General features: G+C 41.0%; 2 protein-coding genes across 5 annotated transcripts in view; one reads left to right on the forward strand and one right to left on the reverse strand.

Annotated features, from left to right (window-relative positions):
* Positions 1-8,100, reverse strand: part of ptpn13 (protein tyrosine phosphatase non-receptor type 13) — a 48,880-nt gene extending 40,780 nt beyond the window's left edge. The window contains exon 1 of the mRNA XM_013909679.1: positions 7,679-8,100. The gene's annotated coding sequence lies outside the window, so the exon portion shown is untranslated. The remainder of the gene's footprint in view (positions 1-7,678) is intronic.
* Positions 8,101-12,041: 3,941 nt separating this feature from the next.
* mapk10 (mitogen-activated protein kinase 10) overlaps positions 12,042-22,627 on the forward strand; it is a 36,161-nt gene continuing 25,575 nt past the window's right edge. For 2 of the 4 annotated variants that reach the window (XM_005720332.1, XM_005720333.1), the window contains exon 1: positions 12,044-12,377. In XM_005720332.1, coding sequence (XP_005720389.1) covers positions 12,375-12,377 — 3 coding nt within the window. In that variant the 5' untranslated portion in view covers positions 12,044-12,374. Of the gene's footprint in view, positions 12,378-22,627 lie in introns of all 4 variants that reach the window. The other 2 variants (XM_005720331.1, XM_013910210.1) reach the window with 2 other exon arrangements.

Consider the following 22,627-nt stretch of genomic DNA (forward strand, 5'->3'; position numbering starts at 1 on the left):
TTCAATCTAATTCACCTAAAATGGATTTGGTGCTCTCAAATTCAAAGTTATCAAAACTCAGTGACTAAATACATGAGTAACTAAATAATCTACCTTAAAGGCAAGTCCCATAGTGAGACATTTCACTCATGCTACTCTGAGAGCTGGTGTTATGCAAGAACCAAAGGTTACGAAAAAAAGGACACTTTCTATACTTCTAACAAAAGCAAAAGCGCTTCACAGTCCAGCAGATTTCAAGCTACATTTCCATACCTCAGTGAAAACAAGCATCTCTATTTGAAGCTGAGGCTCGTTCCCACACATGTAAAATGACAAAGGTCAAATAAAGTCTATGCATATTTCATATGTTAGGCATGTGAAGTGTGAATTTATAGGTTTGTTTTGTCATGTGTTCTTGTTAATGTGCTTCTATCTGTCCCTGTCAAGAGTGAGCATGCCCACTCACAGTGAGTGGACTCTACAGAAGCATGTGGGAAATCACTTAATCCACCAACTTCCTCAAACACAAGTACACACATGCACAAGAAAGATTGGTTGACCAAAATTTTTTTTTTTTTATATATATCCATCCTAAATGTTGCAAATGAGCATCTTAGTTTGCCACCAATCTACTTTAGACTGTCTTTCACAGTCAACTGGACGGTCTATGGTCCCTGTGTGTATGTTTTATTCCTTTATTCCTTTTCCTCTGTGTCAACAAGTGTGTGCCTTAAGATGTTTTTCTGCACGGTATGCAGAGGGGGAAGGTGCATTTTCAGTCATCTGTTTTACAAGAGCATCCGCCATAAGTTTTTGTTACTCCATATTTCTGCCAATGCAAGACAAAAGACAACTTGCATTTCTTGAAAGTCAGCAGCTTCCAGAAAACTCATTTTTCACATTCCCAGAGGACGACTTCATGTTCCAACAATTTACAGACTTCGAGGACCTTTTAATACATTTTTAATAAATTTAAGATGTAACTGTTGTAACTTAAATACCGTTGGGTTTTTGACTGTTTACCCAGCTATAATAATTCTTAAAACTTTAATTGGAGCTCTTTTACCTGAAGATTAAAATTTGTTATCATTTGCTAGATTTTAGACAATTATTTCAAAAAGACTAACCTACATATTGTCAAGATCATAAGCTGAGAAAGGACTGAAACAATCGATAGATTATGTAAACATACAGAATAATTAGACTTTTACTCACCTGTTGAGACTTCACACCACAGTATCTCACACACTATACAACAACATACAGGCTGGTACAAGGTGCATAGTTAGCATTACTGGTTGTTAGCAGGATTCTTCTTGAATGAAGTAATTGTACTTTTTGGCACTTCTAAGATGCCTTACAAGAGGCAAATGAAAGTGAATTTTAATTTTTAATTCACGCTTTTTAAATTTAGGCATAATTTAAATTTTTTGTATTGAAAAATCCAATCCATAATACAAAATGTTCCTTTCTCTTGTAGTATGCTAATAAATATATAAAAAAGGACATTGGGGAAAAAACCAAAAACGTCATGTTCAGAGATATATATTAGAAGTAGTTAAAGCTAAAATATTATTGGATATGTGGATAACTTCGACATTCCACCAAATTCTATGATACTGTTTAAAGGATCCATCTGTGAATAACTTTGCATGTACAGCTTTCTTTTACACAAGCCAGCAACAACACAACATGTTAAATTACTAGCTATGGCTGCGATTGCCTTTTATGGAATTTTAAAAAATAAATAAATAAACCCAAATCTGCCAAGGGCTGTATATCCTTTTCCATTTGGCACTTAAAAACACGTGTTAGCCATCTTGTTAGATGACCTTAAACACTGACCACCAAAATTCTAATCAGTTCAGCCTTGTGTCCAAGTGAGTTTTGCGTCACATTTAAATATATTTCCTCAAAGCTTTCAAGAGATATAACATGAACATAATAGGATGTGCAGACATGCTATCAAACTGTAGCGGCATCCATATCTGCCCAGTGTTGGCGGATGTCTGCGTGTCAGCAAAAAGATTACAGTTAGTGATGTCACTGGCTGACGTTATTATGTCAATTTTCTAAATTTAAAAAATAAATAAATAAATAAAACAGTGCACTTTTTTTTTAACAATTTAAATGCCAAAGAAAATCTAAGAAATGCTAAATAAACAAAGAGAACAATTATTTGCACTGACACTGACTATTCACCATGTTGGTATTATAAAACATTGGTATTAACCCAGAATTTCACATCTATATAGCACACAGACTAAATAAATAAATACTAATAGAGCTTAACAATAAATGTGGAAAAAGGGGGAACATATTTCCCACTTATGATATACAATAGGAATAATATACGGTCAAATCAGCCCATGAAACAGAGCATCTGAAAATTACACTTTCTGTTTTAGTCAAAGCTATATTTACCTTAGACTTTTAGCTTCCCCACCCAATTACTGAGTCATTAATCAAACATATTGCTTCAAAGTGAAATAATGCTTTAATTTATTTAAGAATTATAGTCCTACATTTATTCATGTAAGAAATGCACAGATTTGTTCTCCTTGCTGACCGGACACAGAAAGAAAGCAAATATTTACAAACACGAAATATTACAACAATACAAGACAATGTATTTAACCACTGTATTTACCCCTGTTTAAACCTGCATACATGATTTACATTAAATCTACCCTACAAACCAATGAATGAGAAAATGGCACAAGGAATATCTTCTTTTATCTGTAGTTTTTCTTTGTTTGGTTTTTCTCTCCAGCTACTGTGCTGCACTGACAACTCTAGCTAATCTTCCCAATCGAGTGATGGAATGATACCAATGTAAGCAAAACAGGAAGCTCCAGTTTTACAGACTAATTTACCCTGAGCAGAAACTGTGAACTCATTTCACTTAGTTCAAACATAAACAACCATATTTGCAACTTCGTGCGCATGTGTGTCACATATAAATGGCTCTGTTGTGTTGATTTGTAGTGCAATTTCTCCAGGATATAAAAATGTCACTGTAAAGCTGTAAAGCATTGTTGCTTTACAGCATATTTCCTGATATGCAAATATCGAGGGCAAAGCAACAGATTCAGAAGGTGTGGCAGGTGTACTTGGTTAAAAATATGCATTACTGTGTTGCATTTATATAATAATAATGTGCATTTGTAGTGAGGATTTAAAGATGTAAAATTCAGATAACAAAAAAAGGGGGGGGGCTTTCACACAGAGGGCACAACAGCAAGAAGGAATAACCTGCCAATATCAAGCATCAGCCTTAATTCACACTATGCCTGTTACCTTGTTCTGGCATCAATGTAAAACTAGCATTTAAATATGCAGCAAATGTAAAACCTTGTGTAAAGTAGCCCATGTCCTTTCTCACAAAACTGAAAAAAAGTCCACACTAAAAACAGGACAACTATACACTCAGCCAGTTCAGCCAGTGTGGTAAAGACAACCTGATAAAACCTTATCATTTCAGAAACTGCACAGATTCTCCCACACAACCATCTCCACAACCCACAGAGAATGGTGTGAGAAACAGAAAATAATCCAGTGAGCAGCAGTTCTCTGGAAGAAAATGCCTTGTTGATGTCAGAGGCGAATGCACAGATTGCTTTGAGCAGATAGTAAGGCTTGGTCTGATGAGTCTTGAACTCTATTGCAACACTGAGAAATTCGGGTTAGAATTTGGCATAAACAACATGGATCTCAAGACAAAGGGTGTCCAGCTCAGTACCAATAAGTGTACCTATTGAAGTGGAAGTGAGTGAATGTATGTAGATGTGCTTGATCACAGCTTTGAGACAAGATTTCATTAATCAGAACTCAACACAAAAGTCCCACCAAAAAAGTCAAGAAATGAAATCCAAACAGGAAAACAAGCATAACTGTAATAAAAGATCAGCCAAACAGCAGCCACTTAAAACATGTACTAGACTGTGTAATGTCACATTAAATTAATTTTCATCTTCTGTTGAAAAACTGTACTTAAAACATTTTTCCAATGAGCTTAAAATCTTTCATATTTGGATCAGATATCGGTCTGACACGGACTCAAAGAAGTAGCTCGGGTATCTGTGGAAGCACTGAGCACTGGTAGCAATCTGTTCAGTTCCATATTGTTCTGAATTTATTTTGCACTCGTTGCTCAAAGGACAACTCAGCATACCACTGATTGTGTGAGAGGAGGTCTTTAAGGCAATCATAAATTCAGGCACAGTTAAGCCAATCACAATGAACTAAAATGAAATGGAAGCAAATAAATCAGGTAAACAACGTAAACAGGTGAACAAAAAGTTTATCTTATATATCTTGGCCCTGTTAAGTATTTATTTTTTTAACCAAACAATGCCAATATAAAACAAATGTAGACTTTCAACCAGTTCCAGGTATTAGCATACAACCAAAACGTATCTGTATCAGAACCGCCAGCCGAGATCGTGTCCCTGCCTCGTAAGTTGGCAGCCAATCAGATGTGGCAAAGACACAAAAAGGAGCTTAACAGCAACCATGTCTACACCTAATGTTTCATTTGAAATTTGACTGCATTACATGATATTACTGCTCTGAAGTGTTGCCAGCACCAAGCACCTGTGTTTTCCTCTTTCCCTTGGACCACACCTTTGGCCTCATTTGGTCTAATGAAATTGCAAATTTCACAACTGGGAAAAAAGAAAGAAAAAAAAAAATCACAAGAACATGATAGGAAATATCCAAATATCAGTACTGGTGACTGGCAAAAACATGGCATTTACCAGTGTCACTGGCTGATATATCATATTACATAATATCATCAGTAGCAGAAAGCATCTGAAAATCCATTTTCCCACCTTTTTGTCACCAGGAAACTGAGAGACCTTGGACTAAAACTTTCACGACAACTGAGGGAGTGTTGTTGGGTGACTATGTGTGAGGATGAGAGAGAGTAAAAAGGGTTTTACTTAATCTCCTAGGTCAGCTGGAGAAATGTCAAAGACCATCGGTCTAAAATCGCACCAAATTGTGAGCAAATCCCATTTAAGTGGATAATATGAAAAATCCAACTCTCTGGGGATAGAAGTGTTACAGAACCCATTACCATCCCCTAAGAAGACATCACAAAAGAAAAGCCGTGTACCAGTGTTGTTATGTCTGGCACTATGAACTCATATGCTATAAACTGGGTCACCAGCCTGTTCTAGCGCTGTATTTTATTTCTGAAAATAATACGTGAAACAGTTTCCTTTCAGTGAATCTTAGCCTGGAGAAGAGGGTTAATGAGTAAGCAGGCCAAAATTCTTATGCAGGAATGCAGGTTAACCATTCTAGCCATCAGGAGGCGTGAAGTTGGAGGCGAAGTGGGATACTACCCATCTTGCTCATTACCCATGAGAATGGGGAGAGTGGGTGCTGTGAAGCCCGATTGTTTTGTGGCCCTTGTTATTTTAACAGAGACCTACAGTGGAATGTTTTTTATCCTCACTCAGGCTACTGTGCAGGCCAGCTCCTCTCTCTCATTGGACTATGGTCCTGCTCATTATTGAGGGTGCTTAGAAGGCAGCGGGCCAAATCAGCGAGAGCAGACAGCCTTCACCACTTCAGCGCCCCATTCTCTGTTTTCCAAAGTGTAGAAATGTTTGTTCCCAGAAATTCCTCTGAATTCCCATACCATAGCTAGAAAAAAAAGGGGGAAACTAAACAAAGATTAGTCTGCTGCTTTTCGTGTTTAAAAGCCTAGGCTACAGTCACAAGGATTTTAAAGAAAATAATCCTGGAAACGTGATAATGTTCTTTACTCTGCACTTTTCCTTTCCTCCCACCTTCCTCTGTCACGGCTACCAGTCCACAAAATGGATTTGAAAACAATCACCTGCAGCTAAATAACAGAAGCACACATAATTCCAGTTTCTCCTGCTGTCTTCCAAGTTCATCCCTCAGCAATAAACAAAAATCTAACCCTGCTCAAAATCATCTGAAAACAAGCCTAGCCGCACTTTGGGGGCAATGTGGCATAAAAGCACCAGATTCCACTCTTGCGTCCAAAAGCACAAACTAATAAAGATATGAGAAGGAATGTGTTCATATCCTCCAAACATCAGACCTGTGGTCTCAGCTGGCAAGCACATCTGGAACAGAAGCTGGTAAGAGGTGGTGGGGAGGGGAGAGGGGTTACCGTGCGCCAGGACTGAGGTGAAAATCGTCCTGAAGGTTTTGTGTGCCAGGAAAATTCAGTACCAAACTCTGAGTGAACCTCTATTCCCCGAATCTTACTGTACAGTGCAGCCTGCAAGCACATGATTCAAATTGAAAACACACACCCGTGTGTGTGTTTTGAATTTGAAGAAAGGCTTGATCAAGATATCTTTCGCGAACACGCCTTATGACACAAGCAATGAGAATTCATACATAGCTAACTAGGCTGCACACTACTGAGGTGATAAAATGCAACTTTAAGCCAGAATTATGGTTTGAAAACCTCAACCTTCACTACCTGTTAAAGTAGCTGATGTGGTGCTCCTTACTGCGAAAATTAATCTGCTGTTGTATTCACAGCTGTGTCCCGCTCATGCTTGCTTATGAAAGAAACTGAGCAGAGCAGGAGTGACTCAACTAAATAAAATGGGAAAACCCAGTGGTGAGTTTTCATTATTTTTGACTGACGTACAATCAGTAGACATGCTTTTCCACATTACTTATGAATGTCTAAACAGGGATGCTTACAATTACAGCAATGGGACCAGTACCTTCCAAGTACGTCCCGTTAATCATCTCTTAGCGTTGGCGTTTGTCTTGTTTTTTGGTTGTTTTTGTTTTGAACAAAGCTTGGGTAGGAACCAGAAAAGAGAGCTTAGACTATTTTGTTGAATATCAGCCCAGCTCTGGACCAACAGCCCTCACTTCTCATTTTGGTCTCTACCTCATCCGTTCCATTTCTGTTAATCACAGGGTTGCTGTGAGTACAGTGACATGCAGAGCTTGGTTTTGCAAAAAAACCTCACTCCAGCTCCCCCCCACCTCTTCCCAGCACACACACACAAACCCAACCCACTGTCTATATTCCTATTTTTTCCTCTTTTTCTTGACGGTGCCCCATTACAGCCACTTTAAACCTGGTCAGGCACACAGCCTAACCTGATCGTTATATTGTCTGCAAATTGACCTCTGACCTTAGGTTAATTACCACAGAAAAGCAGTGAAGTTAAGGGGGAGGGGGGCCAAGCTGCCTTTCCCGATAACACTATACCGCTTCACCTTTTGTTAGGGTTTGGAAGGAGCGTATATGCTAAAATGTTATTCGGATTTCTCATAATTATCCAAAAATTTCCAGGTAGAATCACTTGAAATGAGTCAGTCTGCCAGTCTTGTGCTATTCTTGAGGTGGTGTTTCCACCCTCGCAAGATTACAATACGATGTGATTAGCTTAGAGATGCCCCATTTGTCATGGGTTCTGGACTAAGTTAACAAGACATGACGCATAACTTTTAAGGTCGAGACGTATTAGTTAAATATCAACAGTGCAGCCTGCTATTAGTTCTGACGATGTTAGTTTTGTTATTAGTTTAAAAAAAAAGGTGGAAAAGACATAAAACCTCCGGTATTTGAGGCTCCTCACGAGTTACTCAATCCCTCGGTTATCCCGGTTTGGCTAAAGTTAGCTAGGACACTATAAAGTTTGTTTACATCACTTTCTGAGCGGTTCATAAAAAAGCTTACCGGCCGAGACGAGCTACAAAATCAGCTGTGAGGGAAATGTTGGTGCTCGGACGAGGTTATGAGTGGGCATACAAACGGCACCAGACGCCATCCCATCCACAAAGCAACATCTTGGATCGTAACTGTCGGCGAGGCAGGCAGGCAGGCGGAGAGGCAACAGGTTTACCTTTCCGCGGAGCAGTCACCTATAAAAATCCACTTCCACTGAAGCTGGCCACAGCGAATGAAAAAAGAAAAAAAAAAGTAAAACTGTTCTTCTGAAACTCCTCAGAAGCTGCGCTTGTTGGCCACTAAACAGTACTGCTCTCACCACCAGAGAAGCCAAGTTACCATTACCGCTGAGGAGTGGAACAGCCCCTCCCTTTGCGCGTGGGCTGACTGGAAGTAACCAGACACCTTACTGTGGCTGTCTATTGGCTCTCCGCGAGGGGACTGTCATTTAGCCGTTCCTATAGTAACACAGTACCAAGTCATGGAAGCAGAGTATGTATCCAGATCGCCGACGTTTCTTAAAAAAGTGCTCTTATAAAATTAAATATTGTCCACTGAGATACATTTAATAGTTGTATAAGAACGAAGTTTTTTTTTTTATTACTTTAAGATAAATTTCTCTGAAATACACCACTTCCATAGGGTTATGTATGGTATGTGTGTGAATCTGTGTATTTCAATATAACTGAAAGGCTGTTTTTAAAGAGTTCTTAAACCATGGGAAATTATGACGGACCCGACCTGTTTCCTGTTTAAAATAATTCCAAAATTAACCATGATTTCTGTATATCCCATAACATCAAAATGAGTCAACTAAGCAGTCAGGAAGCAATTCACTGCTGAGTACTTCCTTCCTATAGGTGCTCTTGTCTTGATGAGCTATTTTTGTGGTTTACTTTGCGCCATCTTGTGACATTTATTCCTCATTACAACCCTTAGTAGCCAGATTGTGGCCAAGGGTTATCTCTGCCTGCCTGTGCCTGTTAGTGCTAAAAGACATGATTATTATCACTAGCCATTGCCTGCAGTGATAAGGCTTGATTACTTGACACTGATTTTCCACGTAGATTGAAACCAGTATTATCATTTCAGCAGATGATGCCATTGCATATAAACCATTTCATTTTTTGCATGGGCATGTCTCTGTAGGTGCATATTTAGTCTATTTCTGAATGCAATAAGACAAATATTTTTGCCATGCCTTATATTTTTAGTCTTATCTGTAGGAATTGTCATACTTTTATACCTATAAATGCTCAGAATTTATAGGTATAACAGTCTGTTGGTGGGGATCTTACAACATCAGCACTAGATCACCAAGCACAACAACTCAGTAACAGAGACAAATATGTTGTGAAAAAATAAATAAATAAAGGAGAACAAGAACAACGAAACCAGTACAAGAATCATTAATACATGATATGCCTAACCATTATGGCTAACTATTATGACGCCCTCAATAATCTGATAGGCCCATCAAAGAATATGTGACAGAAGATAAGATTGCCTCTTTATTTTCAATTCAAAGCATTTCTGAGGATGCTCAGAATCATACTCAATCATTTGTTAGCTAGTTAGTTATAGCTTTCCTTCTAAAACATGTAATATTTTCCACTTTTGTTACATTGTTATGATAAACCGTTACAGCTGTTGGAATGTCCTGTTGTGTACCTGTTGTCTCCTTTGACTGACTAGCCTTTAATCACTCTACATTACCTGGAGCAGAGAGGCCTCATCTGGGGACAGAGTCTTAGCAAGTCCTTGCTAAGCCTTAGTAAGGAGTTCTGAATTTTAGATCTCCTCTTCCTGCTATTTCTATCTGTACTGTCCTTAATACCTCCTTATTGGTACTGGCCTGAGCCCTCGAGGCAATTTGCAGTAAAACCCTGAAAGACTGGATATGCCTGTCATGACAATCTTGAATGTGGGGCACCTGGAACTGTTGGCTGTGTGTGTGTGTGTGTGTGTGTGTGTGTGTGTGTGTGTGTGTGTGTGTCTGTGTGTGTGTGTGTGTGTGTGTGTTTGTTAGGGTGGTGGTTTTCCAGTAAGTTTAGCCTTTGGTTCCAGCTGGAAAGCATTAAAAAATCTGACCCTCCTTTGCACTTACTTTGAAATTGGGGCCTCTATCTGTGTCAAGTTAAAATAAAACCTTGGCAATAAATTGTCTCAGACACTTCAGAAGTCAGTGTATACAGACTGGTGTTTTGAAGCTCTGCATGTAAATCCCCCTATTGTCCCCAATATTGTGTCAAATCCCTTTTAACTTATGGAACCTGGCCTCGGTACTTGACAGTGATGAATTCTCACTCACTGAAATTCACTAAGAGGCATCAGAGCAGATTATGCTGATATTTTTCTAGTTTGTGATTACAGTAAGTTAATTCAGTGGTTTCACAAGCCTGGGAACAAAACAAAACAGCAACCACTGCCTCTGAGTTTCCGTGAAGCTGGTGCATTTATCAGCTTGGTTCAGGGGGGATTTGTGACAAATTATGACAGAAAGAGATTTTTTGTTTTTCTTTTTGATTGCTTGGTTGGTTTTTACAAGAAAAGACATTCTATCAGCTACTATCAAAATGAGCAATGCAAGATAAGTGTTTAAGAAAGCAAACCAGTGGCAGAGGCAGACTATTTTTCCAAGGTTGGTCTGGCTGAGACTATTACATTGATGTGATTATCTCCTTATCTTCTTTTTTTTTTAACTTCTTAGCTGGTAAATCTCACTTAGGCTAAATATTCAATGTTTTGGTCCCTCTCCCGTTTGATTTACATATGCAGGTTTCCATGCAGAAGTCTCTGTGTGGAAACCTGCTGACAAAGCGCTCAAAACAGTTTAAATGGCTGCTTTGTTTAATGTGTTTGGGTGTGTAAAACTATCCCTTTAAAAAAAATAACACTGTACTGGTAGTATCTGTAGTACCTTGCATATACTCTTAGAACTGGCTGTAGTTTGTTTGAAGTGGTCAGATGAGTGGAGTAGTCAGGGCTGGCAGCAGCCACCGATTGCCAAGAAAGGGTGCTACGATGTTTATTTCAAATACTGATGGAGAAGTATAGAGAAGGACACCACCATATTTTTGTGGATCTAGAGAAAGGATAGGATAGGTGCCAAGAGAAGAACTGTTGTACAGTATGAGGAAGTCAGAAGTGTGAAGAAGTTTGTGAGGGTGACGCAGGACATGTGTAAGGACCGTAGGATAGTGGTGAGGGCAAGGAGTGACAATGGGTTCAAGGTGGGGGTGATATTATATCAGGGATTGGCGCTGAGCGCTTTCTTGTTTGCAGTGCTGATGGACAAACTAACAGATGAGGTCAGACAGGAGTCTCCATGGACTATGACCTGTAGTGAGAGTAGGGAGCAGGTGGATGAGAGTCTGGAGAGGTGGAGGTATGCACTGGGGAGAAGAGGAATAGTGTAACAGTGAAGACGAAAGACAAAGTAGTAGGTGATGAACACAGTGCACAAGAGAGGTGACAAAGAGAGTGCGGACAGGGTGGAGGAGGTGAAGGTGAAGTGTCAAGGATGATAGAAGGGTAGCAGCAAGAGTGAAAGGGATAATTTACAAGACGGCAGGGAGACCTGTTATGAAGTATGGTTTGAAGAGGTTGGCACTAGCAAAAAGCTGGAGGCAGCAGATTTGAAGATGCTAAGGTTTTTATAAGGAGTGAAAACAGACAAGATTGGAAAAATTAAAAATGAGTATCTCAGAGAGACACCTCACATTAAGCAATCTGGAGACAAAGTTAGCAAGACAAGGCTGAGATGGTTTGGATATGTGCAGAAGAGGAGCGATAGGTTTACAGAAGATGCTGAATATGGAGCTGCCAGGCAAAATGAGAAGACAAAGGCCTCAGAGGAGAATCATGCGAAGGGAAAGATGCAAAGGGCTGATGTGGCCAAGGAGGATGCTGATGTGAGATGGATGCAGACGACCAAACATAATGAAAGGGAACAGCTGAAGGAAGAAGTAGAAGAGTGTAATGTGTACGTGATTGTAATTATGTCTCTTCTGCTGGGTTATCTATGAGACCAACACAATATCTGCAAAATAATTTTTTATCTTCAAAGTAAGACGTAAATAAAGTCGAGAACAAAAAAACAAATAAAAAACCCAAAACAACAACAACAATAAATGCAAAAACATTATTTGCATAGACACGCCCCTGGAAACCTGAGAAATAACAGAGCCTCATATCCTCAACGATCTGCGTGACCGCACCAGCGGGACGGTACAGGATGGGATGAGAAGATGCTCTAACACGCCCCTCCCATCCGGGGGGACAGCTTCCATGTGATCTCTCCCTCTCCCCTCTCTGTCCTGGCTTTGACGTCAGACGTGCTCCTGTTCGATTGCCATGGCAACATCGCCCCCCATCGCCCCTCCTCTTCCCTCCCTCTCCTCTCTCTCTCTCTGCTCTGGTGAGGTCCACAATGGTACAGCCAGCATCTTGCAGCACAATGGTTGCAAGGTGGTGAGCTGAGGGAGAGTGATTCAGCATCAGCAAACCTCGGTTCGGTCCACCTCTGCTTCTTTTTCCCCTTTCTCTCTCGTCTTCTTTTTCGGACCCCTTTTTCCCTCTCACTCCTTCGTCACATCAATGATTTTTTTCATGAAGCCTTCAGCAATGGTCTCCGCAGTGTTTCCCGTCGGGATGTTTTGAAAAGGACAGGCACCGGACTGGGATCGTCATCAACTGGCACGGAATGGTAAGGCCGGACGGATTTGTTTTATTTCAGTGTGGACGCGATGCTTGGATCTCGTGCCTGGCCGGAGGGTGGAGTGATGAATATTGATCGAAAGGGAAGGTTAATGAAGTACACTAGTGATGCCTCAGTGAGGGGGGGAAAGGGACAGCGATTGATAAATAAATAAATAAATAATCAACCCCATCTTGAGTCATTCACAGCCGCGTGTGTTGTTCTATAACTCACTAGCAGCGCTGTGAGGGATTTCATAACGACGCGAGCCCTGGCCTGACAAAATATCTCGCATCTTGCATTGCCTTGAACGCACATCATCGGTAATAACATCATCCAAATCGGGTGAGAGAGAGAGAGAAGGGGTGCGTGTGTGTGTGTGTGTGTGTGTGTGTGGGGGGGGGGGTATCCAGGCTACCTCCCTTTCCATACATCCATACAGTCTGATTAGTCGGTGTTAGAGCGCTTTATGTATGTTTGATTGGCGGCTGAAACTGGATGTTGGCTGAGTGATGCTCTTCATATCTCTTCATAGCCTTACACAGGATACATATTGGAGGCCTACATGCAGGGCTTGTCCCTCCTCCTCCCCCTCCCCTCACAAGTCAACTGCGCACCTTGTGCATTATGCAGACCATCAGTACTTCACAGAGATGATGGGGGGGGGGGGGGGGTTGCCTCATATCTTTCATAAATGCTGCAAAACTGTGTCCTCGTGCAAACAGCCTGTGCTATAGTGGTGATTTATTGGCCCATATGGGTGTTTCTAAGAGTCACGGTTTTGCTGCTGTGATTGTTTATAGTGTATATGAAGAGAAACAGTTGAAGTAATTTCTGGGCTGTTTGTCATGAAAGCTGAACTTCAAATAATCCTAATCCTGTAGAGAGAGAGAGAGAGAGAGAGAGAGAGGTGCTGTTCAGCCCTAATGTGGGCTGCATGCTGTGTAGTGGATTAAATGAGATGAAGCTGCAGAGGAAGGTAATTTCTCTAAATCAGCTTTGTCCTGAGTGCTCGATCATTGGGAAGGCATGGTAAACCCACCTGACCCACTGCACTTATTGCTCAGGTATGCAGGCGTGAGCAGGGCTCTCTGTTCTATTACTATTTCTTGTTTTTGTGCAGGCCCATAGTCATGGACTAATTCCTGGCTTTATGCTGTGCAGTTGAGTCAATAGATGTTTGAAGGGATCACAACAAACTCTTCATGTTCATGACAGGAGGAAAATAGAGTTTTCTTTTTTCTTTATTTTGTGCCGTGACCTTGGGTGCTGAATTATTCAGGAGCAGGCTTCCATGTTTGTGAAAGTGCTGCAGGGAACAGGCTTAACAGTTAAACAAAGCTTTTTTTATGGGTGTCTCTGCAGCAGCTGAAGAGTTGCTTTTTTATCTCTTTTTTATTGGATAAATAGGCTAAAGTTTCTACCCTTTCTCCTCCTTGTCATCTTTAGCTGCCAAAAAGGAACTTTTTCCCCCCAAAACACCTCAGGTGAATTTCAAAAGTAGCTCTAGCATTATATACATTTATATTTAAAAAAAACAACAACAACAGTCTGTTTGATTTGATGTGATATTGACTGGCAGTGAAGCAGCTTGTTTATATAACGGAGCATCATCAATAGAAATGGTCACCAGTAGACTAATATTATGCTGCACCACTGCACTCATTTTTTTCCACCATTCTGTTTTTGTTTTGCTGAGTCTGGAGCATCAGTGCAATAATCCTTTGTTATGTAATAAAATAAGGCAATGCATTAAGTTGAGATAATGGAGGGATTTCAGGCTTTATTAATCAGCAAAGTAGGGAATGTTATCTTCTAGCTATTATTTGGTTGGTCACTCCAGTCAGTTTCACACAGTCTGTGGTAATGTCTTCAAATGTCCCGTTTTACCCAAATAGCACTCTTAGTCTTAAATATATTCAGCTAGCAATGCTATATAACAGCAAAGTCATTACAAATGAAACCACAGGGAGGAGAGGAATGAATAAACAACAAAAAATAATCATTGAAATTACTGTCCAGTTCAAGGTAGCTAGTCTGAAGCTGAAAAAAAACAACCCCATCTTCCTCCTGATAATCAGTTACTTAAATATCCACATCAGTCATCTGAGGGCCTGTCTGTCATTGCTCTCTTTTATGGAAGGTCAAACTTATCATTAGATGAGGATGGGTTACTAAGGAACGCTGATTTAGTCTGCCATCACCCAGTGACCCCAGCTGAGCATTGTTCCTAGCTGTGGATTGGTGCTAATAATCCATATTACAATGACAGCTCAGTTATTAACTTGGATGAATTAAATTCAACAGTTGTCTCACGATGGATAATTAAACAAGAAAGGAAAAAAATATGGAAAACGCTGGCTGTGAAAAAATGTAAGCAAGTAAGGGAGAGAAGATTTATTTAGCCAGCCTGAAGTAGATTAAGAAGTGCTTGGTAAGTGGTCACACTTAAAATCACATAACTATTAGTAATGTACTAGATATAACTGCTTAGAAAGCTGACAAATGTGCTCCATGGACATCTTTCATAGCATACTCTTATTTATTTTAGTTTTAAAAAATGAAATTCTCGCTGTGCGCCAGTTTATTCCCCCCCTGAGTTGCAGTATTGCTTACAACTACAGACAAACAGTGACAATATGCCTGCAGCATGGGAAATGCAGTTATGTAATTGGATTTGATCTGACAAATATGCAGCTTTTATTTGCCTTTACAGATAGCTGCGTGCAAGACTTTGAGCTGTTTTAGATTTGATCTCAATCTTCTCACACTGCATATGAAGATAATTAGGAGACAACAAAGGTCACCGTGGAAACCTTTGTTGGACCTGAGGGTGGAGGTTTTACATAAATTCATCAACACAGGGAGGTGGATTTTTGTTGTTTTGCTCAAACTGAGGCGTTTACAAGTATAAAAGTTCAGAAAGTATGCCACAGTTGAAACAGAGCAATAGAAATGTTCACAGTTCACATGACAGTGCTGAAAACGTCTCTGTCATTATGGCAAAATAAAAGTTAAAAGTGTTCAGGATGCCATTTTTGCAGGATGTGCGGTGTGGTCCAGCTGTGGCTCTTCTTCTCCTTCTACTGAATGTGTGTCAGGTCTTGCAAGAAAAGCTGTAAATCAGATGACCGCACTCAGCACTTGCCAAAGGTGTACATGTCGTTACTATGCAGCCTATCAGAAAACTGCAGCGTCAGCGTGGTTTTTCGGCCAGCGTGCCTGCTGTTTACCTAAAGCAAATCAGAGGATGCGAGCAAGACTACGTACGAGAGCAGAGACAGAGGAGGTGAGCAGATTTTCAGCTGTGAAGAAACAAATCGATGGGTGTCAGCGAGCGTTCGGATTCTGACACCCCTTAGATGGGTCAGTCCAAGTCTTGTTCTCCTGCCTGGGCCCTGCAGTTACTTCTCTGTTTTCCCCGAGCCCAAAAGGGGGAGGCTGTGCTGCGTTTAGCTCAGGCTGCACAAGGAAAAGACGAGGCATTCGCTGCATACTGCAGGAGAGGCTGAGGCTGCTGAACCAAGCACTCACAATGGAGCTCCGAGGGAGGGGGAGGGGAGACAATTGCAGGCAGGCTGGGAGCCTGGGAGTGGGAATGGTGGGAGCGAGGGAGGGACAAAAGACAGGAAGGGTAGGGAAAAATGCAGGCTCTCATCAGTGCGGACGATGGAGGGAGGAATAAAGAAACAAGGGGGATATGGGCAATGTTGTGGTGCGAACTGGGTGACATCAACAAAAGGAGCGGAGTGGGAAGAAAGAAAAGATGGATATGAGAGCAAACATTGGTATCTGTGGACATTTTGACTGGCACAGGACTGGCTTTATTGTGCTTTATCATTACTTTTTAGTAGTCAATCAGCCTGACAGCACAGACAGTGCCTGTGCTGAACAAAGGATGCAGTGGGGAGAACCATAGAAGCACAATAATGCCATCCTGTAGCAATGTGCCTGAGTTCAACCCAAAAACAGGCATAAAATGCCTGCTGAAAGCAGGTGAGACATAGCTACCACACAAAGACGAGCATCATTATTACCTGTTTCCAACACCTGCACCTTTAACACTGTTCCCTCCGGTGCTTATTATTACACTGTACCATTGGCTAAAATACTTTTTTTCTCTGTCTCTGAGGCCGCTATGTCTATCATTTGTGTCTATGAATATTTTCAAAAGTAGAAATGGCAGACATAGTCAAACACACCTTTCGATCCTGAGAGACTCTTGGTAGATATTGGCATGGCGCCCCTTGGCTGCAATTCTGCAGCTAGTAATGAAATGGACCCCCGTGACAGACAAAAAATATCTCATAACAGATCCTTTAATAATAGTCTGTGGGCTTTTAAACTTACCACACTTGAAAGGTCAGAGTCAGAAGAACTTGACGGTACCCCAAAGCCTCTTAGCTTTACTGCAAAGGTTTTGTACTGGTTATTAGTTTGGATAACTAATTTTAGTATTGGTGTTGACCACTTTATTAATACACACAGCCCACAAAAAAAAAAACACCAGCAAAATCTGTTTTTGAAGATTACTTTTGTGTTACCTCAAACTAAGGTTTGCCTTTCCTTTGACCTGGGAGACAACTAACACTGTATCAGGACCGTGTATTACAGTAGACCACCTCCAGTTCAGACCATATTAAAAGGAGTAACTGTATCCATACACTGTATCTGTGATTAGGTGAGTGCAGCCTTGCTAGCACTTGTTAAAAATGAATGGGTGCAAAACTGTCTACTTGTTCAGCTGGCTGGGCTTTGCACTGAACTCCTTTCTTGAGTTTGTAACTAAACACTAGCATGTTAAACTTAAAAGAGAGGAAAGACACGGTAGGAGGAGTCAAAGATGGAATAATAACCATATTCGGTCACAGCTTCACCTGTCTTAGCCATGCAGAGCAGGTGCATCTGTTGCCCCAGCTAGCAGCCTCACAACATGAGCACTGAGCACCAGATACACTGCAGAGCATCCAAGCTCTCCTTTCTGTAGCATCTGCAGATACTTTTTTTTAAATGGCCTGAATCAATACACTAAGTGTTCATACAGGGTAGAAGGGATTTACAACGAAAGTTACTGCAGGCCGCGCTCAAAACTAACTTACAGAGCGTGGTGGTCAGTTTTCTCTTTTAATCAGTTGCTCTAGTGTTTCTGCTGATCATGCACAATTTTGATAACCTGGCGTGGTAAAATATGATCCGCATTTTACTGTAGAGCTACTGTAGTTTGCCTCACCTATAGTGATAATGTGACTGGTTTGGTTTATCAAGAAAAAGCCTTCACCATGTACATTTAGATCTCTGTATATATTATAGCTGAAAATCACTGTCATATTTAGTGTTTTATGTGTTACACACACAGATAAATACACCAATACTCTCTTTGGAATAGTTCTATGTAAAAGACTATTTGAATGAACACTATATAATATAAACCTTTCTGCCAGGTATGTGCAAAAAAGAAGCATCAGAAAATCTTAAACCTCCTACAGTTGATTGGACAAGAATTAGGAACTAATGCTGTATTTTAGGATCATGCCTCCTAACTAAAGTGATCACTAGTTGCCTGAGGTACAGTTGTACCCACAGGGGTGGATGTAACACAATGCCCGGGATCCAAATAACAAGGATCAGCTACAACTGCAGGCAAATGCACGTAAACAGCCACTCCAATTAATCCTGAGATGTACCATACATCATCTACATTAGCCCATTTTAGATAATTAAAACCTTTCTGGATTTCCATGCTGTCTTTTTCATTGTGCCGTTCTTGAGTTTCTCTAGTTGTCTCTTAATGGCAGTTGGTCACCTTTTTTGTAATCATACAATAGATTCATTTCTGTAAATGCAATGCTGCATCTGAGACAGTTTATTTACGGCCTATGTGAAATAGCCTGAATTTGTTTGCACTGCGTGATTTCTCCTCTTTTTATATGTCTCCTATTTTTTTGTGGATGACTGTTAGCAATTAAAAAAAAAAGATGACTGAAGGTGACGCTTACATAAAAACCAGAGCCAATACTTGTAAAACTCTTTATTTTACTTTTTAAAATGTATTTAGAAACATTTTTAATCTGTTTTCTTTCTTTCTTTCTTTTATTTGTTAATAATTCCATTTCTACAGCCTGCTTCCCCATCTAATAATTTGGGACTTTGGACATGCATAAAATATAAAGTTATTGTTTCAGTTATCTATGTCTCTTGTTTAGTTTAAGAAAAAAGAAAGAATCAGAGCTAAAAACAAAACAAAAATGTCAGGCATGTGTCAGTGCTACTAAAGTCCTACCGACTGCTGCGGTTTATAGTTTACAATGCAAAGACTCCTCAACATCCTATAAGGCTGTTGCTTTCTTAAGTGTGATGCAATGTAGAGTAATACTTCGGAGACAGTTCTCACCTTCATAGAGTCAATCCAGTTTTAAAAAGCACAGAGCTGGAAAGTGAACTTCCTGAAAATGAAAACTTTGTTCTCTGAGCTCCTGAAGCAAGATATTAGCACCATGCAAGGCGATCGTGGCTCAAGAGTTGGGAGTTCGCCTTGTAATCGAAAGGTTGCCGGTTCGAGCCCCGGCTTGGACAGTCTCGGTCGTTGTGTCCTTGGGCAAGACACTTCACCCGTTGCCTACTGGTGGTGGTCAGAGGGCCCGGTGGCGCCAGTGTCCGGCAGCCTCGCCTCTGTCAGTGCGCCCCAGGGTGGCTGTGGCTACAATGTAGCTTGGGTCACCAGAGTCAGTGTGTGAGTGTGTGTGTGTGGATGACTGGTTGTGTAAAGCGCTTTGGGGTCCTTAGGGACTAGAAAAGCGCTATACAAATACAGGCCATTTATCAAGGCATTTATGCTGCCATTAGCAAAGTTAGCTTTCTTATAAAGGCAATGAATCTGACATGAGACATTGTACTGTTGGAAACGGTATCTGCACTGCTCACGCTAAGCTGTTTTCTACAGTTTTGTCTGATGCTGCGCTTTCCACACTCCTGATAGAAACCCCTGCAACCATATTAAACATGCCCTATACATCACAGTCTTCTGCAGAGCAAGGCTGAAGGTGAAAGGCATTTTAAAGCAGAGTAAGTCATGCTTGTAACTACTGTAGTGTTATAAAATCTTCACTGGAATTTAAGGTCCATTCAAAATAATGTAGGCAGGTCTGAAAAATCTTCAAAATCTTTGAATGAGCTGAAAATCATCCTTATCCTTACTTTTTGCTTATTCAACCTCTCAATCAGCTGATGCCGGCTTGTACTGAGGAGATGTATTGCAGTCAGGATGATAAATGGGCATTTTAAGGAGTGGTGCTGAGCATAATTGTAGGTGCAAGCAGCATTTCGGCCATAAGGACAATCAACAGAATGTAGTCACAGGGTTAAACAAGCAAAGCACAAAATCTGGTGGGTTTTTTTGTGTTTGTTTTGTGTGTGTGTGTGTTTTTAGCTGTGGGCTAACGTGGGAGGGAAGAAACTGTTGTGGTGCGATTTGTTTTGGTCTGTCGTTTTCATTGCTTTTTCGTGAATAACTTTTCCTGATAATTACCCAATCTTTCTTGTTTTTAACGACGCGCCAGACAGCCATCATTTTAAAACTGTAATCTCCAAAAAATGTTGGCTCCCAGGTAAATTGTTTATGGTCTGTACTCAGTCTCTCCTTCATCTTTCATTCGTTCTGATGAAAGTGTATTCACCATCTGCTGTTAAAAGTCTTATGGAAAAGTGTTGCATTAGAAATGAAAGTGAACTGTTTATTTATAAATTTTTTTAAAAGCAAAGAAAGCATAATTAAAACATGTTTTACTAGTTTTTTTCTAAGGCCTTAGATATTTTTAAATGAACATCTGCATGTAAATATGCTGCCAGGTTTGACAGGACTGTAGTGTGCAGGATCCCGCCACCATCTAGGTGTTGTTTACCAGCGTATACTGCTGGAAGACAAACAGTTTGGCCTGTGAGGGCTTTAATAGCTTATGTACTCAGACAGGTAAAGATTAGAGCAGCACAGATACAGCTAGCCCCGCACCAGGGCTGATTCAGTGTTGACCTGTTAGAGTAACAGCAAATATTATGCTACTTAATGTGGTGACCGGGATGCTAGTCAAACACGCACATGTGGAATGACATTACTATAGTGGTTTGACGTGTTGGAGACTGTGGGCTCAAAAATCGCACATCTTTCTCGTCTCATTGCCCTTCCCTTTTCTTTGTTTCAAAACAGATTTGAAAAAATCAGTTTATGAATGATTACTAATTAATTTCTCCTAATTTAATAGCACAAATTCCTAACACACCCAACAGTGAAATTCACCCATTTACTTGAACACTTTTTCAAGTGAAATAAGCTGAACCAGAAATCTCCCACCTTCGAGTCCCTTATCTCTTTTCTAAAAGCTGCTTTGCTCCCTTTGGATTCAGCACACATATTAAAGTGGGAACTGTGACAGTATTAGAGGACAGCTAGAGTTAAAAGAGACATTTATGTCCATTTGCTCCTCGGAGAAAATTGCAGAGTCGGATCCTTTCAATGCTTTGCGAGAGACGAGGACGTCCTCCAAACTGTTTGGTGACATTTGTGTAGTTTTACAACCACATGTGAACTCCCGAACTACCGAAAAAGGTCTTTTTACCCCCCCTCCTTCTCTATTTTTAGTAGCATCATTAACATCATGTATGAACTTATTCGAAAGACATGGTCTTTAGCCCTCTGGGGCTTTCATTACCTGAAAACCCCTCAAAGATAGAGTGATTGTGGGCGAGCTCTCTCTCCAGCTTAATGTGGAAGCTACTGTCATTCAGAGCTTTCTTTCCTCTTTGCTTCACTCTGGCAATGAAAAAAAAAAAGCTAAAGAAAATTGGCAAATCTCCAGTTAAACCAAATTTACCCATTAGCTGCTGTTTCACAGTGAAAGCCTCGAAGCTTTACCAAAATTCACTGCACTGCTTTTATGCAAATGCAGTCTTTGATGGTACTGGCTTTTGAAAAAGCTTTTTCACCTGTGATGGTAGTGTTAAATATATTCCGCTTGTGTAATCCTCTTAGTTTCCAAACTGATATGTTCCTGTAGGTTGAAAAGGTTAACAAGTTTAGTGTTCTAGTGTTAAAATAGGAGGTTGGATAAATGCATACAGTGTCAACAGGAAAACGGTTGACATCACTTTTTTTATTTGCATTTGTGGCACTAAGATTGAAAAATCAGCAAAACATGTAGTTGCACAACATATATGTCACGGATTGATTTCTGTGACATGTCATTGTATATTGAGATCAACTATCAATGCATAAGCACACGGAGATGTTTAGCCTTAATATAAAACCTTACAGTCTTGGTAGCTGGGGATCGGTCCGCCAGGGCCTCTGCTCCCGGCCGCCGCCCAACTCACATTGCACCCAATCCCTACGGTGCCTCCTGCGGGTGGTGGGCCTGCAGGGAGATGGGCCCATGTCCCTTTTTTGGGCTGTGCCCAGCCGGGCCCCATGGACTAAGGCCCGGCCACCAGACGCTCACCCCCAGGCACCCTCCCCGGGCCTGGCTCCAGGGCGTGGCCCCGGTAACCCTATCCTGGGCTGGGTGAATTGTTGCCTCGATGGTCTTTTCATGGGGGTCTGCTGAATCGCTCTTTGTCTGGTCACACCCTACCAGGGGGCAAAAGCCCCCAGACAACATAGCCCCTGGGATCCCTGGGACACACAAACTCCTCCACCACGATAAGGTAGCGATTCACGGAGAAATTCATCTAACAAGGATGCCCCCTGTGCGCCTCCTGAGCAAGGTTTTCTGGGCATGTCCCACCGGGAGGAGGCCCAGGACTTGCTGGGGAGATTATATTTCTCGGCTGGCCTGGGAACGCCTTGGTGTTCCCCCAGATAAGCTGGAGGAGGTGGCTGGGGAGAGGGAGGTCTGGGCTTCTCTGCTTGGGCTGCTGCCCCTGCGACCTGGCCGGACAAGCAGAAGAAAATGGATGGATGGATAGATAAAACCTTACATTTGGCAAAAAACAAACACAGCATATCAGCACAAATACCTCATACCAGCTGTCAAGCATGGCAGTGGAGTGATTTGGGTTGTTTTGCAACTGCAGGACTTAGATGGCTTACAGTCATTGGATGGACCATAAACTCCTTTTACATACCAAAGTATTTCAATTTCAAACGTGAGGCCATCTGTCCAACAGCTAAAGCTTGGGAAGAATTGGGTAATGCAACAGAACAATGATCCCAAGCAGCAAATCTACAACTGGATGAGTGAAAAAGAAAAGAATTGAGGTGTTGCAGTTGT

The sequence above is a fragment of the Pundamilia nyererei genome, unplaced genomic scaffold (genome assembly GCF_000239375.1).
Source record: "Pundamilia nyererei isolate P.nyererei 1_Seehausen unplaced genomic scaffold, PunNye1.0 scaffold00002, whole genome shotgun sequence".
NCBI lineage: Eukaryota > Metazoa > Chordata > Actinopteri > Cichliformes > Cichlidae > Pundamilia > Pundamilia nyererei.